The 25,891-nt window shown below is 49.3% G+C and overlaps 1 protein-coding gene across 6 annotated transcripts in view; it reads left to right on the forward strand.

Annotated features, from left to right (window-relative positions):
- The window catches only part of DLG3 (discs large MAGUK scaffold protein 3), a 54,955-nt gene extending 30,096 nt beyond the window's left edge, over nucleotides 1-24,859 (forward strand). For 4 of the 6 annotated variants that reach the window (XM_045879285.2, XM_064574207.1, XM_045879293.2 and 1 more), the window contains 10 exons: nucleotides 12,010-12,186; nucleotides 12,410-12,485; nucleotides 13,264-13,363; nucleotides 17,036-17,077; nucleotides 18,605-18,655; nucleotides 19,258-19,359; nucleotides 19,949-20,121; nucleotides 20,530-20,639; nucleotides 21,267-21,358; nucleotides 22,591-24,859. In XM_045879285.2, the coding sequence (XP_045735241.1) occupies nucleotides 12,010-12,186; nucleotides 12,410-12,485; nucleotides 13,264-13,363; nucleotides 17,036-17,077; nucleotides 18,605-18,655; nucleotides 19,258-19,359; nucleotides 19,949-20,121; nucleotides 20,530-20,639; nucleotides 21,267-21,358; nucleotides 22,591-22,697 (1,030 nt within the window). In that variant the 3' untranslated portion in view covers nucleotides 22,698-24,859. Of the gene's footprint in view, nucleotides 1-12,009; nucleotides 12,187-12,409; nucleotides 12,486-13,263; nucleotides 13,364-15,273; nucleotides 15,320-17,035; nucleotides 17,078-18,604; nucleotides 18,656-19,257; nucleotides 19,360-19,948; nucleotides 20,122-20,529; nucleotides 20,640-21,266; nucleotides 21,359-22,590 lie in introns of all 6 variants that reach the window. The other 2 variants (XM_045879278.2, XM_045879283.2) reach the window with 1 other exon arrangement.
- The last annotated feature ends 1,032 nt before the right edge of the window (nucleotides 24,860-25,891 follow it).

The following is a 25,891-nucleotide window of genomic DNA, read 5'->3' on the forward strand; positions in this document are numbered from 1 at the left end:
TGCTAATTGCCTGGCAATGGGACAACTGCTCTGTCTTTGGGGTTTGACTTGAGGATAGCAAGTGGATATAAATGCTAATTGCAGTTCGGTTCCAGTGCTTGATTTCCTTTTCCCTCAGCTGGTAGTCCCTGGCCTGCCTGCAGGGAGCGGAGCCCAGGGAGCAGCCCAGCTGTGAGTCTAAAGCCCACTAGAAACCTTCATGATTCTTTTTTAAAAAATGAGCCCTCAACTTGACTCCTTGTTTGTTGAGAGCAGCTTTCTTCACTTTTGCATCCCCCCCTTCCACATATGCATAGAAGCTTCCCCTCCAGTAGCTTGCCCATCTCCTGCTGTGAAGGGAGGAGAGCTAGGGGAAGGCTGGACTAGTCACTGGTGATCTTTTCAGTCTCCTGTTTTCCGTCACTAAGCCCTTGCTCTGGGTCTGTAGCCTAGACCCCGGCACACTGATGGGGGAAGCAGAAATGTGCTGTTGCCCCCGGCAAAAGGGTAATACTTATGTGACTTGGTCAGGATTGTTCCGTTCCCGTGCTGCCAGCCCCCGCAGATGTGGCACTCCAGTGTGCGTGGGAAGCTGCTCTTTAGGCAAGACAGTTTCTTCGGAGAGCTTTATTTTTAGATTTCCTCTCTCCACCTATCCTGTGCTAGAGCTCTCCCTGCCTGGGTAGGGGAAGTGGGGCATTAGCTCCTGACCTAGAAGACCCAAAAGACCTGGAACACCCTCTTCTCTGGCCCTGGGGAAAGGGATACATTGTGTCTGACTCTGGGGAGGGGGTGGACACTGCACTCGGTTTCTAGTGAATCAGTTTATATGGTTTATATAATCTGCCCTTAACCTCATCTAGATAACATGGGTGCTCTCTGCTTTATAATAATGAACATTTGTGATCACTAGACTTAGACTTCGTCAAGGAAAGTGTTTTATGGGGCTAAAGCAGTGAGCTGAGGTCTTCGCTAAACTAACCCCTCTACCAGAGCCTGGCTTGTTCTGTTCCCTTTTGTGCCTGTTTGGCATTCTTTCATTCTGCACTTCGTTCCTTTTCATTAGCATGTGAACAAATTCAAGTTTCTTCCATTCTTAAAAAGAAGAGAAGAAAAATTCCCTTGATACCAATAGTCCCTTAAACTGTTGTCTCTCTTCTCTTTGCCACATGTGCCAAATTCTGTGCCAGGAAACACTGGTTCCCCGAGATGTTAATAAGTATTGTGTGCAAAATCAATGGTTCAGTAAGTTGGGCAAATGCAGTATTAAACACAGGAAAGTTCTTTACTGTGGTTCATATCCAGGAAGGACTGTACTAGACAGAGTTGCACCAGAAGATAGGAGCCTGGGAGTTATCTGTACTTGCCCCTGCTATGTCTTCAAATCACCTCTCTTTCAGTAGGAAAGGAAGTGTGCATCTGCTTTTCAGCATGGTGGTGTGGTTCCAAGCAACTCCGGAAGGCTCCGGAGAGGAGCAGAAGCCCAGCTCTGTCAGGGATCCACGGTGACCTCTTAGTCATCAAATCCAATGACTGGTTCACTGATTCTCTGCCATTGGTCTGACCTCTTCACCACATTTGTTCCCACGAATTCCCTGCTTGCTTCTTTAAAGGCTCTCTTCCTACCTTGCTAATCATTCCTTGATATCTTTCATTAGCTCTGCCCCCTAAATGGCAATGTCATTTATTTTCACAGATTCTGATCCTGTTATTGTATAAATGACATCCCTGATGTCTTTAGTGAACCCCAGACCTGCATATCAACTACTTGCTGGATGTGTGCATGAAGCTGCGCTCCCAGTGCCTCAAACAAGCAGTGTGTTCAAAACTGAACCCCCCCCACACACACCTGCTGCTCCTCAATTTCCTTATCTGAGTTAATTGCATCGCCCTATCATGTGGAAAAGGGATTAGATTTGTTCTGTCACCCAAGGCAGATCTCAGCTCCACAGAAGGAAGAAAGAGCTGATGATTAAGACTGTCTGAAAATGGAATGGACTGCTTCCAGAGATAGTAAATTTTGATCTTTTGTTACTGGAGGTGTTTCAGAAGAGGCTGGGCACCCATTTGCCTGGCTGTTGCAAGAGGGGCTTGAAGCTAAAGCAACAATCTGGACATAATCTAATCAGAAGTTTTCAGTAGTTCTGAGATGTCTTCAGGATAAAGGGAAGCAAACTGTCAGGGAACATCTATGCATTAGGGCCTTTGTGATCCTCTTTAAATTGTGATTAAAATCCTTTAAATGATGCTGCAAAGTAGACCTTATTCTCATTTTACAGATGAGAAAACAGACTCCAGTTAGACAGCCAAGAAGTTTCAAAACTGGAATTTCAACCCGGTTGTTCTGACCATGGAGCCTGGTTCTTTCAGCATTTCCCAAACTTGCTGATAGGAATCAGCCCGCATGCTAGGAAAAATACAGATCCCCAGGCTCCTCTTTTACTGCTTTGGATTCACTGGGTTTGGGGAAATGTTTGTTTGTTTTTTTTTAACAAGCAATCAGAACGCTCAGGAATAACCAGTTGTTTGTCACAGTGGCTATTTGTTTCTGTTTCACTTGAACAACCGAACATGATGCTTACGGTAGCTCCTACTGTGCGGAAAGCAGGGAAGCACAGGGCTGAGAATCGGGGCATGGTTGTGGAGGTGGATTCAAGGAAGCAGCGGATGCCGGGCTTGCCCTCCAGTAGCTTGCCCTCTACACAGAAGACACTGGGCAGCAGGTGGTTCAGGCGAAGGAGCCCTTTTCAGTTGGGGTTTCACCTCTGATTCTTTTCGCTCTTGTTTCCCCTCTGATACGTTTTTTTCTCCCTTGCCTTCTCCTGAGTGTCTGTTATTCTCTGGTGTGCATGGGTTGCCAAGCAAATAACACTCTCTTGCAGCGCCACCGAGCCTATAGCAGGTGAAGCCCTAGGTAGCTGCGGCTGTACGAATGAGAGGGGGGCGGTGGGATTTGTGGGAAGAAGGAAAGATTACAGTGTTTAGAAAATGTGACTTGGTTTTAAGATCACTAGTGACTTAATGGAAAGGCCTTCCCCAGCCTTCACCATACTAGCCTCATCTCTTCAGTGGTGTAGGTAGGATGAGCGGAGCCTGTCTTTCTGCCCACTCTAGAGCTTTGTCTGCTAGTGAACTTGCCTTCCACGCTGGAAAAGTCCACAGAAGTATGTCTCTCTTGAGCCTCTTGCTCAGGATCAGGGTGGTTGGGGTGTTTAATTCAGGTCATTCTGATGTGAAGGGAGTACGAAAAGACACAGGGTAGGTGAGAGTTCCAGGGACCCTCCAAGTTCTAAACTTGGATGTTCTTTTGTCTATTTCTTGAATGAATGAATGAACGAAAGACCTTGTCCTCCAAAAGCTGCCAAGAGGCTTGAGAGTATATTTGTAGAAAGAGCTTTTGCAAGTCTCTTCTTGCAAATCACCAGGCTGGGTGCATTCTTCACAGCCACAGAACTACATCAGGCAGGTCTCTGGGGGAGTCCTGGCCTCCCGGCTGGCCATCTACCATCCCAGTCTTCTTCCCACTTGAGGAAGGAAATCATGTTGGGGCATCTGTAGTCTCCATTCCCGAAACCGTGTCAGAAATACTGGCTTGATCATCAAAGAAGGCCGCAGAAGGCTCCTTCTCGTCACCAAGCAGACATTAATTGTGCAGCTGTCCTGTGCTTATAGCCCAGGGTGGTGCTTAGGAGAGCCTGACTTTGTCTTGTTCATTAATGAGCTTCAGTAGTGGATTAAAATGCCAATGAGGTGATTCTGGCAGGCCTCACTATCTGACAGATTTGGGGAGTGATAATAATATACATCTTAACAAGCAACAGCAATTTCTGTGGTGTTCCGGGCTACCAGAGGGTGGGTGGGGCAGGTTTCCTGTGTCAGTGATTCTTGAACTGCCTGTTGCTAGAGCATATTCCCCAAACAGCAGTCCTGGACCTGTGCTTATAATCCCCTCAGCTGACCCAACAGGTGTGGTGACCCCAAATGTTCATGTACTGCGGGGCAATTGGTCCTTGACTGCCTGTCTAACGTCATAACTGACCTTTAAGGCCTGAGACTTTGAAGTAGACTAAGGAGAACAGTGCCCTTCCTTGTTCTCCATGTTCCCTTCTGCACAGAGTGCCACGAAGACCTGACTTGCTGTCAGCTGCACTTGTGCGTCTTGTGATGACCCATCTTGAATCGACCTGAGTACTCAAGTTTGGGCTTTTAGGTTGCTTTTCGGAAGCTGCTAGCAATTTTAGCTCTCATAGTAAGGTCAAGAGCTGATGAATGACTATTGCCTTATGGCTCTCAGTACATGCTTCACATGGACCAGGCAAGAGAGGGGCTGCTCAATTTTCAAATAATGCGTGCCTTTTATCTGGTACTTTCTGAAGCTCAGACTGCTATAACAAAGTACCATAGACTGGGTGGCTTAAACAATAGACATTTATTTCTCACAGTTCTGGACACTTGGAAGTCCAAGATCTAGGTGCCAGCAGATTCAGGTTCTGGTGAGCAACACCCCCCAACTTTCCTGGCTTGTAGATAGCCACCTTCTTGCTGTGTCCTCACCTGGCCTTTCCTGGGTGCGTGCAAGGAGAGAGAGAGAGCGGTATCTCCTTGTCTCTTCCTCTTCTCATAGGGGAACTCTCTCTCTCATGACCTTATGTGAACCGAATGACCTCCCTCAGGCTCCATCTCCAAACACCATCACCTGGAAGGTTAGGGCCTCAATGTATGAATTTTGGTGGAACACAAACATTCAACCCATAACACTGACCAAAGGAAGAAAGCAGTGTCTTAGACCCCAATGGGCATGGGAGGGAAGTGCAATGGGAGAACTCTGAGGGATAGCAACTGGAGAGTAACTGGGAAGGTGTTTTGTGCCCCACTCCCCCAGTCTGATCTCCACCATTTATGAGCGTCAGACAGGGCCTTAGTCTGCAAAGGGCTTCCCCTTTGGTGATATACTATGAAAGATTTTAAAACTGCAGGAATTAAATAGCCGTAAGTAGAAAACATTAAGAAAGGTCTTTGCTAAATACATAGCATGAGTTTGGAAGAAAGAAATTTGGAGTGGGCAGGGTCACGGAGAAGGGTGGGACTTGGGTTGGACCCGGGGAAGCTGATGAGGGTGAGAGGGGACCAGCAGAGCCCCTCCCCCACCTCCCCAGGCCACACAGAGAGCTGGAGCCGGGGGCAGACGGGTGGGCGCGCTGCTAGGTGAGTGCAGCGGAAGCAGCCGCTTGTCTTTGAGGCTGAAGTGCTCTTGTTTATTTTGCTTGGAGAAACCTGCCCGACCGGTTTCCTTGGTAGTTGCCATTTTCTTTGCATTCCTGTTCACCAAGACACCGAGGTGGCTGTGCCAGGTGCTTCTGATTTCTCTGGATCTTTTAGACCCAAACCTCACAATTTAGGACCTGAACTGCGGAGACTGGCCTGGTAATCTGTTTACTTTGAGCTGATTGTCTTCCTGCTTTCCCGTCCGCCAGTGAGGTCCCAGGTGAAGGGAAGATTAGGCAAAGGCCCCCAGAGCACGTGAATTATGTGGGCAGGTGCACGCAGCTCTTAGGGGATACTGTTTGAAAGGTCACCACTTACACAACATATCTTTCAAAACCTTTGGCAGCACTTTCTCCTTAGGAAGATAGGCAGCGGCCTTTAAAGCTGCCGTGCTGAAGCCTAGCTCAGGAACTCCAACCTGCAGACCCTGGGAAGTGAGCATCTGCTTTTCCTGCTGGTGTGACTTGGCTCTGGAAGCCTGCTTCGTTGCCCACTTGCACTTTGTTTTTACATGCCACATTTTCTCGGGGCCAGTCTTTACCCTGCTTTTAAGAGAGGTTGGTGTTTTTCTGGCCTGGCCATAATGTTTGAGAAGTTGCAGGAAAACCCAGGATCTGGCTTTCCCTTGCTTCACAGAGGTGTGTGGCCATAACCAAGGAGGAACATATTCAGGGTTGAAGAATAATCTTTTATGTAGACTTACTTACTGTGATCTTAGGCTGGAGATGGTAATATTTCCATAAGCTTTGTTCTCTCCTGACATAGTGTTTCCCTCTGAACTGACCAGTCCTCAACTCAGGGTCTGTCATGAAATTCTTTTTATCTAGACCCAGAAAGAATAAGGGGTTTCTGAAGCTTCTAGTCCCAACACACCATCTTGTCAATAAACTCACACACACGGGGGTGGGACCAAGGTACCAGAGTGGTTAACTGTGGTTTTAGGTGTCTGGAGACAAATAGGTATTGACTTTCTTTTTTTCTGTTCAGTCTTTTTGAGTCAGAGGTTGAAAAGTTTTGTTGCTATGTCATCTGGGCCTTCCATGTATAGGATTTCAGTTTCGGGACAGTGGTTCAGTCTGATTTAAAAGGGGTGGGATGGTATCTGCCTTGACTTTCTCTAGTGCTTGCCCTAAGGATATATCCAGGTTGTGGAGAAAGGTGCTCCTTCATCCTCTTACCAGTTCCTTACCAGTAACCTGAGGCATGTGTAACAAGGAGCCAGTCCTTGTCAATTTTAGGTTCCAGGCTGTTCCTTAGAGAGATCATCACTGCTAGATGGCCACAGTTTAACATGCTTCTTAAAGATCTCACGTAGGTAGTCGATACTTTTTCAAAATAAAATCTAAAAAAATTTTTTAGACTTATTTATTTATTTATTTATTTTAGAGAGCGAGATACGGGGTGGTGAGAGGGAGAGAGAAACTGAAGCAGACTCCGCACGGAGCATGGAGCCCGACTCGGGGCTTGATTTCATGACCTGAGCTGAAATCAAGAGTCAGACGCTTAACCGACTGCACCACCCAGGTGCCCCCAAAATTCATTAAGGTCTAATTTACATACTTTTTTCAATTACAGGAAATATACATCATTTGAAAGGTGCTTTCAGTTTACTACACAGCTTGTTGTTTTAATTTCTTCCTTCTTTCCTTCTTTCTTGTAAGCTCTATGCCCAATGTGGGGTTTTAACTCACGACCCTGAGATGAAGAGTCCTGTGCTCTACCGGCCGAGCCATCCAGGCGCCCCTTGTTCTCTCTTAATTGTACCTTCCACATGGAAGTTTCGCCTGATAATGATAAAAAAGCTGAGGCCGGGCGCCTGGGTGGCTCAGTCGTTAAGCGTCTGCCTTCGGCTCAGGTCATGATCCCAGGGTCCTGGGATCGAGCCCCGCATCGGGCTCCCTGCTCTGCGGGGAGCCTGCTTCTCCCTCTCCCACTCCCCCTGCTTGTGTTCCTGCTCTCGCTATCTCTTTTTCTGTCAAATAAATAAATAAAATCTTTAAAAAAAAAAAAAAAAAGCTGAGGCCATGAAGTTGGTCTTACAAGGCCCACTAAGTGAATGCCCGACTCCTTAGCTGGACTGCGGACTGAGCACCTTGCACTGCAGCCAAATCTGGGTGCTGCTGACCCTGCCACACACCGTGGCTTGCTTGCCTCGAAGACTTTGCTCACACTGTTCTTTCTAGCCAGAAGGGCATCTCTCCATCTCTCTTGAAATCCCGAACCTTCACTGAGACCCAGTTCAAAAGTCAACCCCTCCTCATAGCTTTCCCAAGTTAGGTTTGACCTATGCTCCCTCTGAATGCTTTTAGGCCTTGTCTTATCTCGCCTTCGTGCCTCTCACTACCACACATTCAGCCAGCACACCCTGTAAGGCCAGGACTTAATCTTGCTTCTGCGTCTCCCACCTATCAAACACAGTGCCCCACACAAAGTAGACAAAGTGAATGTTTAAATAATGGAAGAAAGGTATTTTTTAGACATAGCCAAGTGGGGAATTAGCTTTTTTTTTGGGGGGGGGGTTGTAATGTGACTGTGACTTAGACCTCATGAAATTTTTTTGAGATTTAAGAGCCCCAGTGTGAGAGTCACCCACCACACAACTCTAGATGAGGCCGTGTGTGCCTCTGGGCCTGCTTTCTGTCATCTCTGAGGAAGTTTTCTAGCTCATAGTCAAATAAAATTTCCGCAGGAAAAGAGAGAAAGTGGATTTAGAGAAAATCTACACCGTGGGTTTGGAAAAGAAATCACCATCACGACAGTGGAAGGACTCGGGAGGGAATTGGGCATGTTGAACCTGGTAGAGAAGACCTAGGAAAGACTTGAGCTCATGAAATGCTAGAGCTGGAAAGAAACTTAGGGACTTCGGAGGCTCCGATGTTCTGCAAAGCTCTTTTTCCATTTGTAGTTCTGACTGATAAGGAAAGGAAATTCTTATTCATTCATTTTACATTCTCAACTGAGAATGATGTTATGGTTCAGAATTTCAAATTCATTTTCTTTTATTTCAAATTCAAATGTGCTGCTATGTCTTTAACAAAATCATAGTTTAAAAACATTCTTTATTCTGTTGTTCAGTGTTCCTCATCCACAAATTCATCAAACAAAATCCAGGTAAACTTAGGGACCACTTTTTAGTAGGATATAGCGCTTTTTTTTGCCTTCTTTGCTGGACAACTTAGAGCCAAACATGTTCCTTACCGGAAGTAAATGACTCAAGCCAGGTGCTTTCCTTCCTTTTTTTTTTTTCCTTAAACACCCAGAAGAGTGCCTGAGCATATTAGATGCTCAAAAATACTTGTTTAATTAATGAATATCCTTAAGAGTAGAATATTGTACCATCTTTAAAAATATTAGTTTTGATGAATAATCAATGATATGGGAAATATTAATGATACAATTTCAAGTGACAACTAAGGTTGCCAAATTGTACATACACAGCATGTTTCCATCTCAGTGAAATCTGTTTTCTGTGTACTTATTACACAATATTATATAGTATCACAACAATATGAAGAACAGTTCTGGGCGCCTGGGTGGCTCAGTTGGTTGGGCGACTGCCTTCAGCTCAGGTCATGATCCCAGGGTCCTGGGATCGAGTCCCGCATCGGGCTCCCTGCTCTGCGGGGAGCCTGCTTCTCCCTCTCCCACTCCCCCTGCTTGTGTTCCCTCTCTGGCTGTGTCTCTGTCTGTCAAATAAATAAATAAAATCTTTAAAAAAAAGAACAGTTCTGAGTTATATTAAATGTGATTTTTCTGTTTTTAGACTTTATGTTTTTCAAATTATCTATAATGAGCTTATATTAATTTTTAGTGAAATTCATGCATATGAAGAGTATAAAATCTCAAATACTATAATAACATGCAAAAAAATTAAACTTTTTCCTATCTCCTCTTTTCTGGCTCTACAAAGGAAACTGCTTTCAAATATTTTGGCTGTAACAAAAAGAAACAGTAAATCTAAATAGACCTCTGTGTTAGATAAGCTACAAAATAATAGGGATATTGAAAAATTATCAGATAAAAAATTAAGTATTTCTGGCAGGAAAGAAACCATAGAAAAACCTTATAGGAAAGGAAGGGTAGTCATCTATGGACACTGTTTACATAATAATGTAAAATTAAATATGGTTTATTCCCCCCAGAATGTGATATAACTAAATTGGGAGGACAGGGGCAAAAGGATAGGTGAGTGCTATCGAAAACCATTTATCTCAGGGCGCCTGGGTGGCTCAGTTGATTAAGCATCTGCTTTCGGCTCAGGTCATGATCCCAGGGTCCTGGGATCGAGTCCTGCATCGGCCTCCCTGCTCAGTGGGGAGTCTCCTCCTCCTTCTCCCTCTGTGATCGAGATCTCTCTCAAATAAATAAATAAAATTTTTTAAAAAAGAAAGAAAAACCAATATCTAATGTCTAAAATGTAAAAAAAAAAAAAAAGTAATCAACAAATAGCAAGAAGAAGCAGTGATTGTGAGATGTGTTAGAAAAGAAAAAGAAACAGCACAAATATTAGAAAGCAGTTTCTTTTTATGTTGACTTATATTTTTTAAAAGTAAAGTTGTAAAAGGCCCCTGTGCCTGTGGGTAGAAGCGAAGCACACGGCGCTGCCGCCCGTGTGCAGTGCTCGCTGCTGGCGTTCTCGGTGACTGGGATCCACACTTACTTTGTTGTTACTTAGCTCGTGGCTGGCACATGTGTCTTAATATGGTAAGGTATCTGAAATTCCTCTTGGAAGTGACCTGCCATGTTAGTTTCATTTCAATGTCACATTTTAAAAAATGACCAATAATTGGCTGCCTGACATCCAGAAAACATGTTTATGTCAACTTGATCACATGTGCTGCAGCTTACTGGTGAATATATATTGGATTGTCCCTGGATTGTCACCAGTAAGCTCTCCCTTCCAGTGTTTACAACCTCATCCTAATCTCTCCTAATTCATTTTAACATCTTCCTTCTTCCCTCCCCAAACTAATTTGTACTTAATCCAAGTTCTGTTCTTTTCCCTACTACATTTGTTTTAATCTTTGAAGCCCAGAATGACATTTAGTGTTTCTCATTGTCACTTAGAATAAGGTCTTCACCATGCACGTCTTTGTAGGAACATCTGACAGAATGCCTTCCTTGCTTTAGGAAACTCAGTTTCGAATGCAGGGCAAATGCATTCAGCCTTGATCCTGTTGCACAGAGCCAGGAAAGAGCCTCTTGGGCAGAGTGCCTCCTTGATCTGCTGGCCCGGCCTCTCTCCTTACCGCTTCAAGTGCACAAGTTGAGGGACATAAAGGCTTTATGTGGGAGTTCGGGTATTTTCATTTTCAAATAATCTGATACTGATTTCTTAAGACTTCTGTTTGAAGAAGTTTAAAAAGTAGATGGGTATTTCACTCTGCACAGTTTTACTGTCTTCTGTATTTCATTTGGGCCTGCACGTGGGGAAATAGTGGGTTTTACTTTGCAGCTTCCAGCCGAGCCACAGACCACCGAACTGCAGGTAGAAGTCTAAATCTTGGAACTAGTCTGGGAAATGCACTGGGCTGTGTGTACAAAGGTGTTAACAGAGAATATAAAAAAGAGAGGCTCGATGGCGAGTAGAAAAATACAAACTTCTCACTGAAATCACCCATTCGCAGTGACTCTATGAGCAGAGATCCAGTGGGTGAGAATAGTAGACACTTTCATGCAGGTGAGTTTATTCCCGGAAGCGGGGAGCTTTGGTGTGAAGTGCTAGCTTCACCAGAGCCAGAGCCAGCGGTGGATCCTGAAGGATTTGAGCATGTAGTTTTGGTTTAGATTTGCCTTCAAATCCACCCCACCCCACTCCACACGATTATCCCGTTACATATGAGGGTGGATTCATGTTCCTAAGGCTCTTTTGATGTGTCACTTCCCTACTCTCAAATCTTCAGGGACCACTGGATCAGGTATATTCAGAGCCTTCCAAATTTTGCCCGGACCTTTATTTCCAACCTCAGTTTCTAGGACTTCCAGCTACAGCCAAGCTGGGCTCTTCCTTTTTCTCAAGCCTGGATGGTATAGCTCCCTTCCCGCCTTTTCCCACCTTCTCCTTTATCACTCTACTCTGCATGTCTTGTCAGAGGACCTGGCCACCATCCTAGGTTAGGTAGGTGTGTGATCTGGGTCACATTACTCTTCCTCCCTGAGCCTCCCTCTCCCTCTGTGCAAGATGAGAGATTAAACTAGGAGGCTTCTTGGCAGGGTCCTTTCAACTTTATTATTGTGTGGGTGAATGTCAGATTTAGCTTTTTCCTTAGTTGTCCCAGGACACGGGGTCCTTTTCTCTTTTGTGTCTCTGCAGCATTTACCATTCATTGTTTGAGACTAGTTAACATTTTTATGTCCTACCTTCAGCTACTTTTTGAAGATATGTTTGTAAACTGAGGAAGCCCTTTGGTAGAGCTAACTTGTTTCCCTGGGATGTGGGTGAGTGGGGAGGACTGTTGTGTGTTCTACTTTGGATTTCCACCTTGTGTCTAGATAGAGGCTTTGAGGCATTGGGACTCATGAAAGATTTTCTCTTATTCCCCTTTTTTGGGAGAGTGGGATGTTCTTTGAGAAGAGGCATATATCTATAACATCGAGACCGAAGGAAGGATGCAGTCTCCTGGAGAATTCCCTCTGGTCTGCTCTGAGACTGTTGGGTCTGTGCTGACTCTTTGCGTTGGCCTTCCTCTGCCATCCTTTCAAGAGTGCCAGGCTCCTGGCATTCTGGGTTAGGATGATGACTTCATCTTTCGCTGTGTGTTTCAGGGCCCTGTTTGATTATGATCGAACTCGGGACAGCTGCCTGCCAAGCCAGGGGCTCAGCTTCTCCTATGGTGACATTCTGCACGTCATTAATGCGTCTGATGATGAGTGGTGGCAGGCGAGACTGGTGACCCCGCATGGAGAAAGCGAGCAAATCGGTGTGATCCCCAGTAAGAAGAGGTGAGTGGTCATGATCTTGAGGCCTTCCTTGCCCTCTTCCTGGTATTGCTTTCTTTTGTACCTATTATACTATAAGTTGCTTGAGAGCAATGGATGTGCTCTATCATTCCTTTTCGGTAGAGTTGGTGCTCAAGACACAGTTAGGACTCAGGGAGCCAAAAGGTGGCTGCTGAGGCCACGTACTGGCAGTGAGTAACAGGACTCCTCTCTGACTCCAAAACAGGGTGGAAAAGAAAGAAAGAGCTCGATTGAAAACCGTGAAGTTCCATGCCAGGACGGGGATGATTGAGTCTAACAGGGTAAGTGGGGATCCCCAAGGAAATCAGCCAATATGTGAAAAGGAGTAAGAAGCTTGGAGTCTGTCTGCTGGATAAGAGAACTGGGGAGCACAACAGAATATCTCTTTTTCAGGGGGCTGGCTCTGTCCTATCAGAACACTGACTGCTTTTCAGAAAGCAGAGAGAGGGCACTGAAATTCTGTGTCCAGTCTGTACTCCTTCCCCCTGGGTTACTGGCTCTTGAAGATGTGTTGGAATTGGACTGTCTGGAAAGGCTGACTTGTTCCGGGTACATGAAGCCATCTGTGGTTATGTCCCTGGCCGCAGACCCTGTCAGAGCTGTGGGGATCCTGAGCAGAACCTGGCCTTGTTACCCAACGAGGAAGGCCAGCCTCAGAGCTCTGACCACCTCCCCTCAGACCAATGAGGCATGAGGGCTCAGTCATTCACCCCTTTTCTTCTGTGAGCTTCGCAGGCCAAAGAACTTCTGGAGCAGTAGAGGGAGGAGAGACACGGAGTAGATGACTGTATCAGTGACCTTTGTCCTTTAGAAAGTGCCAGTGAGTGCTGTGAGTCTGGATTAGGTAGAAACCTCTAACATCCCTACAACATTTTCCTGTAAACATAATTTTCCTCTTACATCAACTTTCATTTAATCTCATAGACTCCATTTGTGAGAGATGGTCTTTTATTTAGCTCACCATTGTCTCCATTTTAGTTTTTCTTGCATGCTTTAAAATCCATTGTTCTGTTTTTTTTTTCTTCTGTCCTTCCCCTCCATCTTCATGTTCTTTCACAGTCGATCAAAACGAAACGTAAAAAGAGTTTCCGCCTCTCTCGAAAGTTTCCATTTTACAAGAGCAAAGAAAACATGGCCCAGGAGAGCAGCGTACAGGAACGTAAGTAGCAGCAGGGTACAGAGAGCAGACTGCCCACAGCCCCGCCCTCTCTTCCTCATTTGCACCTCCCCTTATGAGAAGATGGGGGAAGTGTGTGTGTGTGTGTGTGCGCGCGCGCGCGTGCACGCACGCACGTCCATCCGTCCATGTGTGCGTGCATGAGTGTGTGTGTGCGCGTGCACCCTTGCTCATTTGCAGTCAGTGTAGAGATTGATCTGCATGGGGAGACATTGGATCTCTCTCATCCAGCTGCTCACTCTGAAACAATGTCGGAGGCTCTGAGGACCAGCTGCTTCCAAGGCTGGTCTACCAGGACATCCCTGGCACTGGCGTTGGGGTGCCAGGCCAAGCTCTGCTGTGGTAGTGATCAGTTCTCAGCCACAGTGTCAGGGTTAGAAGAATGGTTTTTTCAAGAGAACCAGGTCAAGGGACTCAGTGTTGCTCTCCTGGCTTCTTCCTCCTGTGTTTTCTTTCCCTTAACTTTACTCATCTGTGTTAAGAGAAGAGCCTTTTCTTCCCACCTGGAGTTGGACCTGCTTCTTGAATTACATGCATGTGCATATGCACCTGGGATGTCCACACGGCTCCAGCAGCCTCACTGTCATCCCAGTTACAGAGTCAGCCTTCAAAATAAAATCCTTCCTGCTTAAAGGAATTGACGTGGAAGGGGGATTACTCAACATTGTCTAAATAAAGATTTTTTGAAAAACAGTAAATGGTAGGAAAGGCCATAAGCTGACTTTTAAGAACCAATGTAATCCTGAGAAATATTCGTATTCTACCATATGGCTCGGAAATTAACTGCTCTGACCCTCACCTTAAACACCAGGTCAAGCTGGTGAAACACTTCTCATATGGCTCATGGTGAACTGTAAGCCTCTCCTCTGCTGCCTCATAAGGAGGGGCCTTGGGGTCCTGGGCTGTTGGGACTGGCAGGAGACTAACTTTGTCTAGGCCAGCCTGATTCATGGTCATGGTCTACGTAGGTCATTGCTGTCTGAAGTGGTAGCTAGTCAATCCAAGGGTGCCTTCATCCAAATGGAGGTTATGGGTCATAATCCTGGGTAGCTCAGTAAGAAGCACCAGCTGCAGCTGGTTCTGCTCGCGAGCAGTGGGAGATGGTCTGAAGGGAGGTCACCACAGTTCACTGGATCAGCCTCAGAACGTACCCGTGCTCGATCTAGCCTGGGGAGGGTTCACCGTTGGGTGGCCCAGCTGAGGGGCAGGGGCTGCCTGTTGGGTGAGAGTTGAAACCGCCTAGTGCTAATTCTCCAGAAGCTGAGCTCATCCTCTGTGGTCTGCACAACTCCGGTCAGCTTTGAAGGCCATACCGGACACTGCACGAAGCTTTCCCTGAAGGGTCTGGACAGGGTGAGTCAGTATTAGGCAAAAGCTCCTTGGGATGATGATAATTCTGCCTGCTCTTTGGTGCACCCTCAGAGGGAAATGGTGATTACAGGGGCAGAGCAGAGACTGGGGCTCTGTAAGTACAAATTCAGCCAAAGCAGGTACTCTAAGCCTTGGAAAGTCTACCTGTTCTGTCCTGTTGGGCTATAGACTGTAGACCACCTCAGAAAGGTAGTCCGCTCCAAGGCCCTCTGGCAGCAAGTTGGGCAGGATGAAGTACCCGTATCTTAATGGATCTGGGGCATTCTTTCTGTAGCAAAGTTCTTAACCTCACTATAATTATAGGTCTTCATAGTATTTCATACTTCTGTCACTAATGCTCACCTGGCTCTGTATTCTTCCTTCCCCTTGTCTTTTTTTTCTATTTTCTCTTTTGTCCCAATTCTTTCCCTCCCTCCCTTCCTCCCTTCCTCCCTCCCTCCCTCCCTCCCTCCCTCCCTCCCTCCCTCCTTCCCTCCCTCCCTCTTTCCCTCTCTCTTTGTCCCTGCTGTCTGTGAAATCAGGACTTCCCTGGGTTAAGTGACGATTATTATGGAGCAAAGAACCTGAGTAAGTCAAACTTACACACCACTAACTATATTTCTGGCATGAGTGGAGATGCTGGGGTTGGGGGTGTAGCGAACGTGGGTGAGGGCAAAGGGTGAGGGGAGGACAGTGTTGTGAGGACTCTGACACCACAGCAGGAGGAGGAACAAGTGGCTCAGAATGTCACACTTCTGCTCTGGATCCCTGGTACCCTAATAAAAGCCTATCATTCACGTCTGTATTTTCCTTTTGTACCTGGAAGGGATGGGGAGCCATCTTGGTGCCCCGCCTTAGAAATGAGGTAGGCAAGATATACTTCTCCAAGGGTGACCACTCAGCTCATCTCTAGCCTATTGTTGAGGGGAGGGGTGCCCACTGGTTGGCTTCTTCCCTAGCGACACAGCACTAAAGAATTGGGCTTAAGAATGAGCAGTTTGGGTCTAACTAGGGGCAAGAGTACTGTGAAGCCCTTTACCCATCATGCATCTGGGACATCCCAGCAGGTCCAGGGGCCTCGAAAAGCCATGGGCTGGCTTTCCATGGAGCATCTTTAAGGGGCTGAGCTGGTGGGGGAGGGTCTCAGTGGCATTTATGGACCATATATACATTTATATCTAGTGCCTTAGGTCGGGAAAGCTCTGACCTGTCCTCTCTGAAAAATAATTCTAGAGTGAAAAATGAAGGAACTGAGAGGACAGCACCTTAGCATCCCCTCTGTGCACGTACACGTGGCTGTGCCGGGAGGTTCTGTCAGTGTATACTCTCCTTCAATAAGTAATAAAGGCATGAAAGTAAAGGAGCTTCCTCAGGGGATTGCTCAGGAGCTAGCCTTGGTTGGCAACTCACTCAGTCCTTCCTATGGGGGCCACAGCATATCACAGTCTGGAACAGTGTCATCTTGGCTGAAACGAGCAGTGTCTCTGTCCATCGTTTGTTGTGTTCATGTTTCATCTTCATTTGCCTTTCGTCTTGGGAGCGGTGGCCTTTGTTTGGGCCATACTGCACCTTGTGCTTCCTTTGAGCATGGCGGCCATGCCCACACTCAGATGTAGGCAAGTCCCAGTGGTCTGAGACAGGACGGTTGTCTTGGCCTCCCAGTGTTCTGTGTTTGTGGTCTCTGTGTTTTGACACGTCTGTCCGATTGTGGATGGAGGAGCATCCTCCCTCACCACTGAGGCCAAGCTAGGAGGAGGAGGAGGCTAGATGATAGGGGTGGCAGGTCCCACCGAACGGTCAGAGCCGCATTCCCTGGTGACAGCTCAGCGTACCTAGTGCTTAGCCTCTTAGTTCTGGAGCACCGCACAACTCTGTACATCGGGGGTTCTGTCTGGGGAAGGGAATTCAAGAGCAGCCCCATCCCTGGACTCATCTTTGCTACTGTCACTGCCTTTCCTTTCCTGTTGTTAGCCTTGGGAGATGCATTTTGAGATAGGATTTGGAAACCATCCAAGTCCGTTGTTTTGATTCAGATGAAGAAGATGCTGCCGAAGAATGGAAGGCTTGTAGTGTACAGGGAGGGCCTTGGCAGCCCGAGAATGCTCTGGGGACAAGTATGAGGTGGCCAGGGGCTCAGAGTTGGAGCTCTGCCTCCCAGTTGGTAGCCTGGATGTGGCAGGCCTCCTGTGGCCTGACTTGGTTGGCAGCTCGGTGTCTTGCCTCCTGGAGGAATTGAGTTTTGTGCCGCGTGTGACCTCTCAGTGGTGTGTTCTGAATCGGAGTCTCTTTCTTGTTGGCTTGCAGAGGGAGTGACATCCAACACCAGTGACAGCGAAAGCAGTTCCAGTAAGTGTGTGTCATTCTCCCCCATGTCGTGTGGCTCCACCATGTGTCCCAGCCATCCTCATTCCCGCGTTGCATGGCTGCCATTTCTGTTCAGAGGCTAGTGCTTCGTTCAGCCATGTGCACTTGGAGATCCTGGAAATGCTGTGGCCATTTTGTCCTGACGGGGTGGGCTTTAGGCCGTGAATTAAAGGAGAGTATAAGGCCTGCACTTGTGGCCAGGACCTGACTTAAAACCGTCCCTGGGGCCTCGGGAGGGGTGAGCTGCCAGTGAGTCAATCCCTGCCATGGGCATCCTGGGCTGTAAATGCTGCCGGTTTGACAGATTTGCTTAGAGACCAAAAGACAAATGGCTCCTGTGGGCTGTTGTCCTGAATTGCCTTTCCGGGTCTCTAGGACCCCCGGGTCAAGGCTCGGTGTCTGTCTTTTTGCTGGGTTAAGTGATCCGGTAACTGCCCGGTTTTCCTTCAGAGATCCTGTGACCAAGCCAGAGAAGCCACAGTTGGAACCCCACGAACTTTGGGAGCCCTGGCCTCTCGGGAGCTATGGCTAGAGGTCTTGTACAATCTGCCCACGAGTCAGGCTCAGAGGAGGCCTGTGAGCAAGCATCCTGGGGCTTGATGCAAATATTGCTGCCTTCCCCAGCACTGCTGTCAGCCCCTTGGGGACCTCCAGGTACCCAGAACCAAGTGGCTTGGTGACTATTTTAGGAAAAGTTCATCACTGTTTGTTTTTTTTTTCCCCAAGATTTTATTTATTTATTTGACAGAGAGATAGAGAGAGAGCACAAGTAGGCAGAGTGGCAGGCGGAGGGAGAGGGAGAAGCAGGCTGTCCGATGAGCAGGGAGCCCGACGTGGGGCTCGATCCCAGGACCCCGGGATCATGACCTGAGCCGAAGGCAGATGCTTAACCGACTGAGCCACCTGGGTGCCCCAAGTTCATCACTGTTAGGATGTATGGAGCTCTACCATGAGGAGAGAGCAGGGCTCAGCATTGCTCTTAAAGGGGACTGGGGACCTTAGCCCAGCCTTGAGCCACTTATCTGGAGATTTCTTCCAGTGCAGGGGGGATAGGTAGACCCTTAAAAGGGCAAAGTTAGCTTGCATGAGTGCCCTGACTCCCCTGCTTGCAGATTAGGGGACGTGGACAGTATTTCTGGACCAGTTGAAGCTTCCCTGTGATTCTTACCAGAGCAAGAGGGTAATTGAGCACAGTTGACTGTTACCTATAAGAACAGTTCCTGAGAAATGAGGGTGGTTTTTGGTGGAGGCTTCATGGCTTCTGGGTCATGTCCCTTTGGTCAGCGATATTTTGCTGAATGAGAGGACTCCTGTCCCAGGGGTGGTGAAGGGCTTCCTGTGCTTTCTTGCCAATGGGTAGCAGACAGGCCCACAGGGCAGGTGGTGGCAAGTACCACATTGACAAGGCTGTTTTCTGGCAGAGGTGGGGGTGAGGGGAGTGTTGTAGGGGGACCAGGACACAGGGAGGCAGATTACAAAGTGCTAACGTGTCTCCCTTTTTTGTTGCAGAAGGACAAGAGGATGCAATTTTGTCATATGAGCCAGTGACACGGCAAGAAAGTAAGCCCCCTTCTGAGAGTCTTGCCTTCAAGCTGGTCTCGTGGTCGTGGGGCCCAACGCAGTGGTTGGCCGTGTCGGCGGAGGGAAGTGCATGGCGGGGCCCATCGCACGTCCAGCCCCTGGGCGTCTCCTTCTCTCCTGCGTCTTCCTCTTGTTGTAGAAAATGGGGAAGGAAACCCAGTGTGCACCCCTCACCATACCTTTGTTGCTGCCGGGGTGCCTTCCAGAGGATAGGACAGGTTGACAAAGAGGGCAAGGGTCAGTCTCAGTGGGTGTGACTGTTTCCAAAAGAAAGGTCCCGGTCCCTCCCTGTAGTGGCTCCTCGGAAAAAACCTTGCTTAGCTGCTGGTGCCCATGCAGAGATTTCTCCTGAATCTGTTGGAAGGGGAGATGCTTCTGATTTCAGACTTGCCTTGGACTTAGATATTTTCAAATTAAAGGCTCTTTGATGTCTTTGTAGTTAAAAGCCAGGGAATGGCCGCAGACACTCTGCCCTGTCTGAGTGGCGGCTCCAGAGCTGCGGTGTTCTAGGCAGACTTGGAGGTAGAAGAGGCCGTCTGGTGGGAGGCCTCGCTCACGACCTCCATGCTCTCTTTCTCCAGTTCACTATGCAAGGCCTGTGATCATCCTGGGCCCAATGAAGGACAGAGTCAACGATGACCTGATCTCGGAGTTCCCGCATAAATTTGGATCCTGTGTGCCACGTAAGAGCCCAGGAAGGTTTTGGGAGGGAGGCGTTGGTGCCCTGGGAACGATTACTCTGATGTTCTGTGGAAAGGGTGTGGGGCCAGGTACTAGGGTTCTCTGGGAACAGCGTCTAACGCTCTGGAAGAGATTAGGCAGCAGTAGATTCCCACAGGGCTGATGGGGTTGGGAGGCCTAAGCCATCAGGCTGGCCTGCTTCCTCCCTTGGAGAGAAGTTTTGAGTGGTGATGGTCGGGAAGGATTGGACTAATGGGGGGCCTGGTCCAAGTGGTGTTGGCACAGCCCCATGGACAGCTTGTTAGGTTCGCTGGCTCCCGTGCCACATTTGGCCTCTTCTGCCAGGTTTTGGCCCAGGAAACCCTACCTTTCTGGTCCAGTTTAAACTAAAGCAAATAGCTCCCTGTGTGTGAGCCCTGGTGGTTACAAGAGAAGTAGGCAAGACACACTTCTTTCAGCTACTCTCCCCGCCACTCACCTGGAAAATATTGGAGTGGCCCCAGGGCCCAGGTGAGAGAGGAACAGTCATCTCTTTTGGCCTGGGGCAGGTCATTGTCCTTGGGCCACACAGCATTTCCTTTCTTCCTTCAGATACCACTCGGCCTCGGCGTGATAATGAGGTGGATGGACAAGACTACCACTTTGTGGTCTCCCGAGAACAGATGGAGAAGGATATTCAGGACAACAAGTTCATTGAAGCAGGCCAATTTAATGATAATCTCTATGGGACCAGCATCCAGTCAGTGCGGGCAGTTGCAGAGAGGGTAAGAAGAGAGGAGATGGCCCTGCTAAATACAACCGTCAAAGGAAAAACCGAAACGGCCCCACTGGCATTCCGTTAGGGTCCGCCTCCTCCCGGCACAGGGCCTATCAAGCGGCATGCCGGCTCTGCGTGTTCCCAGCCCCTGGATGGAGGTGGCTGTGTCTCCTCCACGCAGCTCACCCCAGCGTGTCACCGACATGCACAGGGACCCCTCTGCAGATGTGGCCTTTTCTGGCTAGTAGGAGCAAAATGTGGGGCCTGGGTGCCTCAGCGATAGAATCTTCTAGGCCTCTCTGGGTGACCCTGGGTTCCCCCCCTCCAGGCAGATGTTTGGGTTGCTGCTGGGTACGGGCTTGGGGCTGGGTAGACCGAGACCGGGTGGGCTGATAACAGGTCTTTGCCTTTTCAGGGCAAGCACTGCATCTTAGATGTTTCCGGCAATGCTATCAAGAGGCTGCAGCAAGCACAACTTTACCCCATTGCCATTTTCATCAAGCCCAAGTCCATTGAAGCACTTATGTAAGTATTTGCGAGCCTCAGACGCTCCCAGCTAGGGGAGGGCCCTGGAAAGGAACAAGAAAATAAACTGATTTGTCGGGCAGGGGTCAGACCCCATGGAAGCTCCAAGGCAAGTCGGCACCCCAGCTGGTCCCCGAGGCTTCCTTCTGCTTTGAGCGTCTGCACCTGTATTCCAGTTGCTCTTTTTAAACCTGGCAAGTTTGGGGCAGATGTTGAGCCGTGGGCCACTGCTGCTCTCATAGGGCAGCTGAGCAGATTTTCAGGGAGCCTGGGAGCAATCCTTTATGTTAATCAAAATGTAGGATCCAGGGCCTACCTGGGTGGCTCAGTCAGTTGAGCGTCCAACTCTTGGTTTCGGCTCAGGTCGTGGTCCCAAGGTCGTGAGATCGAGTTCCGCTTCGGGCTCCGCGCTCAGTGGGGAGTCTGCTGGAGATTCTCCATCTGCCCCCCCAGCCCCGCCCCCTGCCTGTGTGCTCTCTAAAATAAATAAATAAATCTTTAAAACAAAAGATTCTCCTTCTGCACATGCCCCACCCCCTCCGCCCCGAGCTCGTGCACTCTCTCTCAAAAAAAAAAAAAAAAAAACACATCCAGTTTGGTACCATTTTTCTTCTCTGTCTTCGGCAGGGAAATGAACCGACGGCAGACATATGAACAAGCAAATAAAATCTATGACAAAGCCATGAAACTGGAGCAGGAGTTTGGAGAATACTTCACAGGTAAGAAGCCCTGCTGCCCGGCTCGAGTAACCAGCCAGACACCTCTAAGTGTCTCCAAAAGGCTTAGATACCCAGCACAGAGTTTCTGGCCGCTTTGGAAGTCAGACCTTTGCAAAATACTCAAGCTCCTTCCATCCAGGGGAGTTTAGCCAGTTTATAGTATCGACCACCACCACCAACTGCTGCCTTGGCTCATTTTGTTCATCTTGTCCTCATATTCCTACCAGATTAGAGGCTCCCTATGTTACTTTGCTTCTCTCCCTCCCAGCTCCTCCTCCCAGTGTAGTACTTGGTTTTGCGTGTTTTAGGTGCCGAATCCACGTTGGTTGATGACGATGATTTATCAGTGGGGTGTTCGAGTTGTCTGTCAGTGTGTGTGCGTGTGTGCATGGCGTGCTTGTGTGTGTGTATATGGCCCCTATTTTGGAAGGTCAGTCCCTAAAAGGCTGTTAACGTTTCTCTGTAGTATGTTGCTTACCTTTAAAGTGCAGTCACAGGGAGGTGGGGGGGGTGGGCTGGATGGGGGCGCTTGTTGGGATGAGCACTGGCTGTTGTATGTAAGTGTCGAATCACTCGGTTCTGCTCCTGAAACCGGTATTACCCTGTAGGTTAACTGATTAGAATTTACAGACGGAAACTGAAAAAAAATAAAGCACAGTGACATTTGTGTGCAGGTTGGTGCTGGGTGAGCCGCAGCTGCTGGTGCCACCAGGTGAAACAGGGAAAGGACACGTAGCCGTACTGTCAGACCGAGGCTTTCGGACCTTCCCTTTACTGTTACGTCCGTGTCCTCGTTTTCCGGGCTGACCTCTGACATAGAGCAGATATGATGGCCCCGGGAGCCCTGCCTCTTGCTAGAAACCGTTTCTTTCGGTTCTTTCTTTGGCTAACTGGGATTTTCCAAATCTTCTACTGAGGCTGTTTACAATGACCAGCTGCTGGCCTCATGGCTGCCAAGAGCAATGTGAGCCTCGAGGTCTGGCATCTAATGGGTGCTCAGTAAACATTTTTTGAACAATCCGTTTTCTCATTCATTGCCACTTAGTCTCACTGTCTCGGCAAGTTGACATTGGGCCGTGGGCTGAGAGCACCTGCCGGTTTCCCTCGTTGCCCTAGGCTGTGTGGGCATCTCTGCCAGGCTGAGCTGGGGGGGGGGGGCCGGGGCAGGCTGGACTGCCGGGTTTGGGGTGCTGTGGAGCACATTAATAATTCTGTTTTCCTCTTCACTTTAGCCATTGTACAGGGTGACTCACTGGAAGAGATTTACAACAAGATCAAACAAATCATCGAGGACCAGTCTGGGCACTACATTTGGGTCCCATCCCCTGAAAAACTCTGAAGAATCCCCACCAAGCACTCTCTTGTGAACAGAAGACATCAAGTCCCTCTTCCCTCCTCCCTCTTCAGTCCTGTCCCCACCAGGAGAACAAATGACTACTGTTCTTGTCCCCTTTTTTAGATATGTCCCAAAAATTGAGTTTTCTAGTCCTGTTCTGTTTTTTTAAATTTTCATCTTGTTTTAGTTTATTTTTTGGGATGATGCCATCTCACTCATCACGTGACTGTGCCCATTCCTGCATGGACCTTTCCCAAGCGCTAGCACAGGTGCAAATCCATCAGAGTCATTGTTTTCATAAAAACCAAGCAGAAGCGAAGAGACGAGAGGAGGACTGCCGGAAAGCCAGGCTCTGGACGGCTGCATGGCTTGTGAAGCGAGCTCGGTGTGCCGCGTGCCGAGATGCCCCCGGGCATTTCTGCTTCTCACGCTGCTGTCACGCAGCGCTGAACGGTGCAACGTATGGCGACAGAAAGTATCTTATTTATATATAGATATATATATGTAATTTATATAAAATATATAGAAATTATTATATATATATATTATACACTCTCATATAATATATATATATTCACACACATTTGGACTAGAAAATCTATGGAGACTTCATCAATGGTACTGTGTTATTAGAGAAATGCTTTAATTTTCATATTCCAATCAGATGGCATCTTATATCCCAGCTGGTTGGGGAGGGATCGCAAGTGGTAGTAAGTGCTGTACCAAGGGCACTCGCGTTTGGTCATTCTCTTGAAAGCTGAGGTTGTCTCTAGGTCGGGGTCAGCGAGCGGGCTTTTTCTCTGGGGGCAAGAGGGTTGGGGACGGGACCCCGAAGCAGCTGCCGCCCGGGAGGCACAGTCAGTCCCGGGTGCAGAAAGCGAGAGAATGGCTAGCAGTGCTCCAGATTAAATTGCCTATTGTTTTCTGCCACCCAATGTGTCTGCATGAGAGGTTTCCTTTTTGTTCATTTTTAAGCTGCTGTTAAACCAAAACCATGTTGTGCTACCGTGTCAGCCTTTTCATTATTCCAAATTTTACTTTTACTATTTAAGTGAATGCGTAGAATCCAATTTGACAAGTGTTTTAAAGGTTCATGACGTTGTGGAGGAGCCGGGCCTTGCGATAGAGTAGGTGCGCCCGGCGTGGCCGTCCGGTCCGCGGAGGGGCCGCGGGGGCTGCCGGGAGCGGAGAGCGGGAGCTGGGGCTCCGCGCCGCGGCGGGTCCCTTTGCTCCCGGGCCGGGGCTGCGCCCGAACCCCCCCCGCCCCCCGCAGAGGCCCCTCCGCGGGGCCCAGCACCGGGGCCGGGGAGTCACTTGCCTTCCGGCTCTGCGCCGGGACGGTGGGACCGCACTGGGCCTGGCCAGCCGTGTGATGAGAAGTTGGCTTTGGGGTTTTTCCGCAGCTGCTCCGTGCGCCCTACCCCAGCGCCCGCACCAACAGCTGGTAGCTTACTGTTGCTTCGGGGAGAGCGCGGACTCGAAGGCCGTCCGCGTGACCCGTGGAGCTAGGATTCCCTTGCTGGTGAGACCTGAAACCGTGCTGGTTTGTGCCAGAGTCAGAAGGCAGTGACTGCGGCCGGGGGAGCTTCTCCTCTGACCACAAGTGCAGGGGGCAGGTGGGCCTCGGGCCCCGCCCCGCCCCCCCCCCGGGGCTGTTTTTGCAGCCACCGTGCCTCCCGAGGCCCACGATGGGCATGACACAGGGGAGAAGAGCATGGACACGCCTGGCCCTGGGCTTGAGTCCGCGGTTTCCCAGCCCGCGGCGTCGTGACCCGTGGCGAGCGACGCCATGTCGAAGGCGCTCTGAGTGCTACCAGCAAAATTTAGGAAATCTGTTAACAGTTCTCCTACCGGCATAATGAGGCTAACTGTACAGTGTGGGGCCCAGAATGAGGGGAAAGAAAGGGCAGCAGCTTCACCTGGGCAGTACACTGGATTGAAGGCAAAGAGGGATGACGTGGTGGGCGATGGTGACTGTGGTGAGGAGGGGGTGAGCGGGGAGTGTTGATTTCCCTGATGTTAAGTGCTGTACTCTGAGTGATGCTCAACCCTCTGCCCCTCCCAGGGAAGGAAATCAAGATTCAAAGTAAGCATGACACTAGTTGGTTTACCAGTGTTCCTTCCAAGGAGACATATATTTTTTAATAAACGATAGTTGCAATGAACTGTGTGTGGCTCAGAGGCCTTCTTCATGGGGACGAGAAGGGAGGGTGGGGGCACAGTCGTGGGGAAAAGTCTCAAGACTTTGGGGTCTGAAAGGCTCTCTATCCAGCGGCGCCAGAGCGGCTCAGGTGGTGAAGCATCCGACTCTTGACTTCGGCTCAGGTCGTGATCTCGGGGTCGGGCGATCGGGCCCTGCGTCAGGCCTCACGCTCAGTGCAGAGTGTGCTTGTCCCTCTGCCTCTGCTTCTGCCCCCCTCTCCCCACCTCTCCACTTGCCCTCACCCACGTGCTCTCTCTCTCTCTCAAAAATCTTCAAAAGACTCTACTTAGTGACCATCTGCTGACTGAGTCTGGTGTTCCTCTGGATGGTTCCAGACCGCTGTGCTTGTACCCGGTCCTTCGTGAAAGCTATATGCTTGGTCTCCCACTATGGCCCCCAAACGCCGCCTCACAGCACCAAGCAGGTGAGAGGCGTGTCCATAGCCTCCGAGGCAGGATGCTGACATTCCCGCAAAGGTGCACAAGCTGGGGGACGCCTGCGGCCGCAAGGACATCTCTTACGGAGGAAGCAGGGGCCCAGCTCGCAGCGGGGGGCTGAGTGATGAATGCGGCGCCGAGGAGCTGGCCTGCTGGCTCCCCGTGTTTCCAGAAACCACTGAGAGCTCAGGGGGAAATGGGGGAGCCGGGCCCAGGCTAGGCCCCAGGTGGCAGGGCAGGTGGTCGGCCCCCCGAAGAGAGGAGCGCCGAGAGCAGGCGCGTGACCTGGCTGATGGCCGCGCAGCTTCTGTGAACCAGCCTGCGGGGCCACGGCCGTGACCGCGGTCAAGAGCGATGGCTGCTCAGAAGCCCTGGCCGCTGTGGGCTGAGCCACGGGACGGAGGCTCCTCCCGACCTGTTCGCGGCGCTTGACTCCTTCGCCCCGTTCTCTCATTTGCTGGAAGGCAGCCCGCCAGAAGGGAGTGCCCAGAATGCTCCTGGAGGGCTTAAGGGCATCCGGCTCCCAAGGGCAAAGGGAGCAAAGAGGCGGCCCTGTC

The sequence above is a fragment of the Mirounga angustirostris genome, unplaced genomic scaffold (assembly GCF_029215605.1).
Source record: "Mirounga angustirostris isolate CCGP_5_RB_7025 unplaced genomic scaffold, mMirAng1.0.hap1 SCAF_11, whole genome shotgun sequence".
Lineage (NCBI taxonomy): Eukaryota > Metazoa > Chordata > Mammalia > Carnivora > Phocidae > Mirounga > Mirounga angustirostris.